At 27.2% G+C, this 10,394-nt stretch overlaps 1 protein-coding gene across 1 annotated transcript; it reads left to right on the top strand.

The window, feature by feature from the left end:
• The first annotated feature begins 218 nt into the window (after window positions 1–218).
• LOC132927892 (protein CDV3 homolog) lies at window positions 219–6,451 on the top strand. The gene is made up of 5 exons (XM_060992469.1): window positions 219–522; window positions 764–975; window positions 1,862–2,084; window positions 5,623–5,694; window positions 5,761–6,451. The coding sequence occupies exons 2-5, from the start codon at window positions 772–774 to the stop codon at window positions 5,913–5,915; spliced, it is 654 nt and encodes a 217-aa protein (XP_060848452.1). The 5' UTR covers window positions 219–522; window positions 764–771; the 3' UTR covers window positions 5,916–6,451.
• The last annotated feature ends 3,943 nt before the right edge of the window (window positions 6,452–10,394 follow it).

Consider the following 10,394-nt stretch of genomic DNA (forward strand, 5'->3'; position numbering starts at 1 on the left):
CTGCCGCCGCCGCTGCCACCAGTCTCTAACACAACTACCGCCACTAACACTACCAGTGTTGACCGATAGGGTTTCCGAGAAATCACCGCCGCCGCCGCCGCCGCCGCCTGGAGAATTAAAAAATAATTAATATGTACGGCCCGGAATCGTTTCTACGTTCATGCCGGCGGCGCGGCGAATCCGTTTCGGAATCGTCACGATAACGGGATCGTCCGATGATAACCAATCGGACACAGCGGTCCGGTCGCCGTTCGCAAGTGGTGGTACATGTGATTTGTCGCGTTTCCACGTTAACAACCGAGGTGGCGAGATATTATATCGTCTGCCGAAGTACCGAATACCGTCGTCGCGCCCGCCGCTCGCACAGTAATTAATAATAATAATACCTATTATATTATTATATACTGGTACGCACACACGCGCGCGCGCGTCGAGACCACGTAATTAATTAAAAATATTTAATAGTATTTTCCCGTCGTCGGTGTGCCCGATCCCGTTATCCGCAGACCTCCGACGAATTTGGTAAATTCATTTTTATTTTATTTTCGCCGACTGTTTCGCGTAATAAACTATAATAAAATATCGTCTACGACATTCGCAACGTTATCCTAGTCTCCATGACTAGTAACGACTGTGGCGTTGTTAACGGTCCCCGTACAGTTGGGACCGGTGAAGACTGTATCTTATATTATTCTTCATTAGTAAAAGTTTTTTTATTTGCTAGGTAATTTATTTTATGTTCATTTTTTTTCTGGTTCCTCAGAAGCAATCATGGCTGATTTAGATAATTTTTTCGCAAAGAAAGACCGCAAGAAAACCAAAGGCCAGAAATTTGCAACCTCCTCAGATAATATGGCTACTGGACAAGAAGAATTACAAAAAAAACAAGACAAACAGAAAAAAGAAAGATCTGAAAGATCGCTCACGATTCAAAATAATTATGCGACAGAAAATGACAACAAAAGTTCCAAAATGGTATTAATCAATATTAATTAACTCTTATCATTTAAAGCATGTGCAGTATGTATAATAAAATACATATGCATATATATTATTTATTTTAAATAAATATATATTAATCTGGTTCTATTGAAGTTTGTTAAATATGTTTTATATGTTAATTATTAACTGCTATACAATTCTACTTACTGTAATGCCTGTGCATTATAAGTAATGTAATCTAAGTACATAATTTGGGGGAATTTAAACAACAACAATAAAACTAAATTGAATGTGATGGTAGGTATCTACTTCTCTTATTATCATCAGTAAATGTTGTATTAGTATGTGTGGGCTACTTCTTTTCTCCTTTAATTAAATATTTAGGCTTACAAACGATTAAATTAAAAACAAGTATTTTAATTTTACAGGCCTACTTGTTATATATTAAGTAGCTAGTGAAAATATCATTTTAACACGTTGACTGCCACATGGCCCCGGCAGTCATCTGTAATTCTCAAATTTTATGCATTTGTGACCGCCGGCGCCTATAGTTCATCATTACTACCACGCCATATGAACGCCGGCAACCATAAATGCATTTGGTTTTATATTATTAACTTTTCTATGGCGCTACAATAATGCACTAAAATAAGGACCGTGGCGTAGCGGGAATTATTATAATTTTTTTTCTATTTTTTCAAATATTTGGGTATACAAATTTAGAATACATTGAAAAATATTCTTGGCGTAAAACAAATACCAATTGAATGACCGCCGGTGCCCATGTGGCAGTCAACGTGTTAAAAACTATAAATCTTAAAATACTTAAGTTAATTAATACTGATCTTCTTAAGATAGATTGATATTTAAATTTACATTAGAATATTTTTGTTGAAACTATTTTTTTTTTTTTTAATAGTTGGAAGAAGAATGGAACGAATACCAAGAAGAAATAAAAGACTATACAACACTTAAGATGCAAAATTTGACAGCTGACTGTCCTTCTAGCTTCACAGATAACAACGATAAAGATGATGAAATAGAATTTGAAGAAAACGAAGCAGGAGAAATGGTACCAAAACGAAAAAATGCAGGACCTTGGAAATTAAACGAACCTGAACAACCCCCTCCACCACCAAAAGGTAACTTTTTATATTTTACTTATCGAAAATATCATTTTCATTGACTCATATTTTGTGCTGGAAAGATAATCTTAGAATAAATTCGTCATTGAAGTTGATAATTATTGTGAAATTAGGTAGGTATACAGTATTCCAAGGCTTTTCAGCCAAAACATTTATTTAGGTTACGAGATAAAAATATAAAATATTTCATGCTAGATGTATAAACACTGTAATAAAAAATATATACAAATGTTTGTATGCTCATAACTTCTTAACCATTATTATATGGGTTAACATAGCTGTTCAGTATTTCATGAAAAATTGAATTTGAAAACTGTATCATTTTTTTACACTAGTTTCGATTAAAATAAACATTCAATAAAATGTATTAATTTTAAACTGAGGGAGATTTTGGATAACAAATTTGATTCAAAATAAAAAATTGCTAATCATTTTTTTATAATGGATTTAAACAACAAAAAAGTTAAGGAAAAAACGATTATTCTTACGCAAATTCAACTTTCAACAAAGTCAATTTTGTTTTTTTTGGTTTAACTCAAAAACAAATAACATTAGATACTTAAAATATTCACCAAATATAATTATAATTTACTATATTCAATAAAGTTTTCTAAATATTTTTACTATTTTCCATATAAGAATGAGAGATTTTTAATTTTTTTTTTTTAGTTACTTTTTCTATAAATAATAATTATAAACTACTTGCTGTGTAAAAATACTTGAATGTTAATTACAAAGTTGTTAATTTCTCAATTAACAATTATCGAAAAACTATCATTACAATATTTTTTTTAAGTGTTTAAAGTTAGAATTTTAACAAAATCTAAAAAATGTGCAAATTATTTTATTAATATAAATTCATATTTTTTTATTTTTATATCTAAGATTTGGAAATATATTACAAAGTTTTTTATGAGTTTTTCCACCTGTATAAAAAAAAATTCTGCTGGTAAGCAATATTTTTAATAACCACCTCAAATTCAAATTTTTACAGCATTGGATTCACTCATAAAATAAATATTTTGTTGTATTAAAAAAATATAGATAACAGTAGATACTTGAAATTTTCATTATATTTTACAATTTTCAACATTTTTTAGCTATTTAAAGACATGATAAATTAAAAAATATTTTAGTTTATCATCTTTATTGTCAATAAAAAACGACAAAAAATTATTTGCTGGGTTAAAATTCTCTCAAGATCCACATAACTTGTAATTACCTATATCTTTATAAAAATATTAAAAATTCATTGACACAATTTTTTGATTTTTGATTGAAAGACAATTATTTCTTTTATAGATATTTAAAAAAATATATATATGTTAACAATGAATAAAGTTGAAAATTATTTTGTTATAATTCAAAAACATTATTCATGGGGGCTAAAACTTTTACATAATAATATTATTTTGAATTTTACTATATGTAATGAAATTTTTGATTTTTTTTTTAAATATAATCTATTTATATTATAAACCTATTTTTTACACTATTATGGTATTTACAGAAAGATATTATATTTTGAGTTATGTAAATTGATATAGTTTTATAATATCGTAAAAATATATATATTATTACTATTATATTGAATACTGCAATATTTTTGAAAACCTACGTACCTACTAAAAGTAAAATAAATTACTTTCATAGCTATATTATCATAAAAAAATTTATCACAAAATAAACTTAGTGATACAGACTTATAAACTGTCTCCATCTCAGAATTGTTTTTCATATACAATAATTAATCATTAAATTAAAATTTAACACACCTATAATATCCACTCCACACCTAATGTACAGCTACAGCACAGCAGTACTTATTTGTCTACTTTTTTTTTATTGAGAGGCTAGAGAGGTAAATTGATGAACTACTTAGTAGACATAATCTAAAAATTCTAGGTATTTAAACCCCTCCCCTCTCTGTGTGCTTTCATGTAGTATATATTACTAGATACTGCATACTAGTTATATCCCTAAAATAATATAAACCCAAAACCTGATACTAGGTCACTGAAATTTTGTCTATTTGGCTGTGGTTAGTTCTGTCACGAACAACTTAAAGGGATATCTGATGTCTGCCCCAGTTTCAAAATTATTTGTGACACATAATATATAATACTTATCTAATAATATCTTAACAACTTAGATAAAAATGTTTATATTATTATAATTGTTTCAAATCTAAACTGCTGAATTGTATATGTCCAATTATGTTTATACATTTATGAAAAATTAACCATTTAGCAAAAAAAATAGATTTATTTATAACCTAATTAGAATAAATAATTTAACATTTCCTGAAATCGTCATTTTTTTTCACGTCAAGAACCGCTTTTTCACACAATACTTTGCACATTACAAAATATTGTAAACCATTCCATCCAAATGTATATAATATTATAATTAATATTAATTAGTTCATTACCACGGATAATACAAATATTTTGTAAAGAAAATTATAATTAGTGGATTCAAAAAGAATTGTTTTGCTTGCTAAAAAAGACCTATTTTTATTCCAACTGATCGATATAATTATATGACATAGACTTTAAAACAATGTTTAATTTCCTTGTATTGTTTTGGATTTACACTTATCAACATTTAGCTTTAAAAAATGTTATATTCATTTTCTAATATCCAACAGTAAATATCTTACGAAAATACGAAAAACCTTGTTCAAGTTTGTTATAAATTTCAAAATTGTATCATTGCTTCGATCGATATGAAAGAATTCTAATTGATTAATTTACCAGTGAAATAATATTCGGTTATTATGTTAGCGGCATATCAAATTGTTCATTGAGAATAAGTGTTGCTTCTGTCACACATGGCATATCTCCAAATTCACTGATCATCTAATCATTCTATTAATTCTAATACACACATTACCGCATGACAAGAAATCTTATTTGTCTAACTTGCACATTACTGCCATCATGACGCTGTACTGTTCCACCGTTTGACGCTGTAGGGAAACTGATAACATTGTAAATTTACGTTTGGCAAGTCCAATTTTATATTGTTAGTTTTAAATTTAGAATAAATTGACCTATCTTTAACTTAATGGTTAAAAAACTATCATTTAAAATATTGTAAAAACTAAAATAAAACAGATAATTTCTTTGAGATCGATTATAAGTTATTTATAACTTATAAGTCAATTTGCTTTAATAAAAACTTGCACGTGTGTTCGTTATGTGTTAATTCTTAGTACTACAGAGACAAAACACTTCTATTTGAATATTATATTTTACTCTATTCAATGGTATAACACACTAAATCTATTCATTCGTGACCTTCCGCTGTAGTTGAACCAATGTTGAGTGGACATTTGCAAAAGAACCCATTTTTGTCAGGCCGCTGTGTGTTCTCTTGCTTGACAGAATATACTTTTTCATACTACTTGAATGTCAATATTCGGAATATAAATAATTTTACAACTAATAATTTTTTTTCCACTCAAAATTATTTTAATTATCAAACAATTTCTGTAGTATAATACCATTTATTTTATTTTTATTTTTTTTAGCTGCTCCTCCAGTAGTTGCTGAAGTACAGAAAAAAGTATATGTTCCACCAGCTCAACGTAACAATTTTCAAGGTAAATTGTTAATTTAATTTTCTATTTTAAATACTATGTTTTTTTAATTAACTATCTGTCATTTAGGTGGACATAGAAGTGCACCAAGAAATAAATCTAGCAGCTTAGATGTTAAAGATGAAGAAATGTTTCCAACTCTTTCAGGCAATAATAGTACTAAAAAAAGTGTAGCTCCTACTGCTAGAAAAGTTGAAACTCAAGCATGGGCCAAGTATCAATGAGCAAAAGTTTTAATGAACATGCACATAAATATTATCTTTTAAAAAAATTTCTAAAAATATGCATAATTAAATTATTTTTTAGTAAATGTTCATAAAATATTTTCTACAATGATTATCACAATTCATAATGGAATTATGTTTTTCATTCATTAGTCTTAAATATTAATCGAAATTAAAACTGTGATCAAATTTCTATAAATATCATAATATTTTTAAGTGATGTACTATTTTGTTAATTTCATTTATTATGATTATGAGTTGTAGATTTATATACAAATTGATATCACTATAACTAAAACTATTCCTAAAATTCTGAAAACATATTTCCGTATAAGTTATTCATGTCATATTTATAATTACATTATAAAAATTATGCAGGCACAACTCATTAGAAATATCTTAATATATTATACACATGTTATATTATGTAATGCTATGTTAAATTATGTTGAAATTGTCTAATTCAAGTGCCTAAAATATTTTGAGTTGTGTATCATTAAAAACTTACTAAAATATATCATAGTATAAGTATTAAATTTATTTTGTTACAACAAACAACTATCAAGGTAATTACTAATTACATCATGTCCTGATTAATATATTTTTTGAAAAAACTTATCATTTTAAAAACCTGAGAAATTAATACAAACATTAATACTAATATAATATGCATGTTTTATTAAATGTTCATTGCCTTATTGTTTTTCAAATGTATTATTTAATATAACTATTTTATATCTATATTATATAATCTTTTTTGCTTAATAATACAATACATCCTCATTTATTTTAATTTTTAATACTCAAATAAATAATTGTTTTTGGCCACCTAATAATATTTGAGAAATTATGTTTAAAAAAATAAATTATTTGGTCCAATTATTAAATATATTTGTTAATTGTTTTATTGATTTCTCATTTCTCATCAAGCAAAATCTAGTATATTTGTCTGAAACATAAACTTTGTAGACAGTATTAATTGTGTCTATATTTCAATTAACAAAGAACAATATTGCTAAAATAGTTTTATTAATTGTATAACAATCATTACTAATATTATATTATGATTACTGTAACCCTTCACCCACCAGTGACAACATGAAAAATAACAACCTTTTTATGATTCAGTAAGACGGGAGTTGGTATTTTGCGCCATCAATATATATATTTAAGAACATATGTTGTAAAATATAACATGTATTTTGTGCCACATCTAAAAATTAATTTTAGTAATTTGCGTCACACTTTAAACTTTAATTGTTGGAATTTACCAGCTGATAAATTTACTGATTTCATATCGGCTATACGATTACCGACTCATGCCTAATCTAGTCTAATCTAATAAAGAAAATATATCAAACAATATTGAACAGCAGCATCGTGATATTTACAGTTAGTCCTGCCCTTTCCCTATATTAATTGGGTGTGCATTGTAGAAATGTAACTATTAAAATGAACTTGATTGATCAATAGTTAAAAAATACAATGTCAATCTGTAAAAAAAAAATTGTTAAAATTATTTAAGTGGCACAAATTACAATTTTTGAAGGTTAAAAGTGGTGCAGTTAACATGATGCCCTTTTATTTAATTCTATATGGCACAAACTACAATCTTAAAAAGTATCGCAAATTACCAAAATTAATTTTAGATGTGGCGCAATTACATACACCCTATCTGTATGTTACATAGGTATTCGTTCAAGCATCAGTCTTACTGAACGAATACCTATGTAAAATACAGATATTACTCTGCGTTACTATTCTTAATTCTTATAGACTATAGCTAAACCTATTAATATATTTTTTATATATATATAACTACATTAAGGTATTTATATTTTTTTTATGAACAAGGAAAAGACATGAAAAGTACAATCCTACGCGTGTGCACACCAGGGATGCCCAGTGTGCCTGGGCACCCACCGACTGTAATATTAGGTCCTTCAAATTTAAGTACTATATACATATATATGGGCCAGTATTTTAACTTATGTTACAATATTAACTGCAAATGTGTACGTTTAAGAGTACGCCATACCCGCATGTGTTGTCTATGTCTTACTAACGTACATCATAACAAATTTTCGTTCAGTAGAATACATTTTGTGATGTTAGCTTTAATATTAGAGTAAATTTGCCTATTATCAAATTTAAAGTAAGGATATTATCTAGACAATGGTCAATGACATATGTTTTAATTGATATATTATAATTTTAAAGTGAGTTATGAACATTTTAAAGTTGTTATATTTTACATAGCTGTAAGTCACTTTAAAATAATATCATTAAAAGCATATGTCATTGTCTAGACTCTAGATAATAATCTTACCTTTAATTATAAGAATTATAGAACTTGTTGAGAGCTACAAAAATAAATCGGTATTATTAATATAGTTACCAAAGGAGTATTGACCCAAAGTATTATAATAAATTCTCAAAATCCGATGCGTAGGAAGATTTGGCCAAAAAAATGAAATCAAAACCAGATAAATATAACAAAAAAAATCATCCTTCATGCATCATTTCGACGAGAAATGGTGAAGATAAAACATAGTCAGAGAAGTGATAACTGGCTCAGGTAATTATAATTAATTTTTATAAATATTAAATACAATATTATTAGCCTGTAGTCTTGCTAAGTACTAGATTACTATTTACATTTTGTTTCTAAAATATTCTTTTATACCTAACGGTTGTAACTTATAAATTAGCTTTCGTTAAATAAGCAGATAATAGAACCTACGCCTACCTATCTATTTGCAAATTATATATAAATATTTCAATATTATTCTAGAATTCTAAAAACAGATTTGTATTTATCGTCAAGTCTACTTGAGAATGACTTTACCACATTTTTGACATTAACCCCCAGAATCCTAAAAATATTATATTAAAAAAATGGCATATTTCAATTTTCGGAGAAGCTAAAATCAAAAATATGAGAAAGTTAATCTTAAGAAGACTTCTTATCGCTTTATTTATTTCAATCGGTACGTTTGAAAATAACACGTTCTATAAAGTCTATAATCCTATATTGCTCATGATGATGTTATTATGTTTTTTAAGTTTTTTTGCCATTAGACAAAAACAGAAAATCACCGCTTCCAATCTTCCAATCTAAGTAATAGCTTCTTAAAATTTAGAAAGAGGATACCCAAATGGCCAAGTGTTTGTTTCAATTGCTTAAGTGGCCGCTACACCAGCATTTGTTTTCTCTGTCTATCTCTCACATAATATAAAGAACAAAGATATTCCGTATTTCCATGATTACGACTCTGGTTCAGTTTAGGGCAAAAGTACCCATTATATATTTTATAAAGAAGAGTATTTCCTGTGCATTGACCGGATAGATTTTTAATATTTACAATTTTGAATAAACTATTAATGGTTAAAAATAATCGCAATTATTTTAAATTAAAACATGCTTATATTTAAAAAAATATAATAATTACATAAAAAATTATTTGTGCATGGAAAACTATAAATGGTTAGCATTTCGAGTGCATAAAATATTATACATGCTATTTCTACAATTATAATTTACAATATTATTTTGATATTTTCAAAAAAAATTATTTTCTTAGTGTTAGGTACTACTGGGTGCCTGCAGGCAGTGGCGTAAACTGAGTGGTGCAAAGGTATGTTTTAGCACCACCAGAAAATTAATGAAATATATAATAATAGGTATATAAACAGATACAAAATTGTAATTTTCATGTATGTATTAAGCATTATCAATTAAATTATAATTCTATCTATATTATATTCTAAAAAAGTAAAATCAAAAATATGGCAATAATTCAGTACCTGACAAATTAGAATCAAAATAGAATAGGTACATAAAACAAAATTAAATTCAAAAAGGTTTCTGGTAATTTTAGAGACATTAAAAATATTCCGAACAATACCTACTAATACAGCAGGTTGCGAAAGATCTTTTTCTTGTCTAAAGAGGTTAAAAACTTACCTTATATTTTATAACGACTATGAGACAAGAAAGGCTTAGTAGTTTAGAAGTTTAGCTATACTTTGCAGCTCAAAAAAAAGAATAATATTAATTTGGACCAAGTACCTAATTGATGAATTCGATTCGGGATCTGTGGAAAGAGGACGTCGTCTAAACTTAAAATAAATAAAAAAACATTTTTGACTGTTTTTTTTATTAATACAGTAAAATCCCGTTATAACGAACTCCAGGGGACCGAATTTTTTTTCGTTATAACGGAAATTTCGTTGTAACGAAAATTCGAATAAGCTCTTTATAAGCCCTGCTTTTCGGCAGGGGACTTCTATGACTTTCGTTATAACAGGATTTTTCGTTGTATTGGTATTCGATGTAACGGGAATTTATTGTATTACATATAATAATAAAGGTTTTACTGCTAAAATAATTCAAAATGTATTTCTTATTTAAAGAAATATATTATGGGAAAATATATTATAGTTTATAAGGAAGGATTTTACTTAGGAAGTTGGATT

The sequence above is a fragment of the Rhopalosiphum padi genome, chromosome 3, assembly GCF_020882245.1.
Source record: "Rhopalosiphum padi isolate XX-2018 chromosome 3, ASM2088224v1, whole genome shotgun sequence".
Classification (NCBI taxonomy): Eukaryota; Metazoa; Arthropoda; class Insecta; order Hemiptera; family Aphididae; genus Rhopalosiphum; species Rhopalosiphum padi.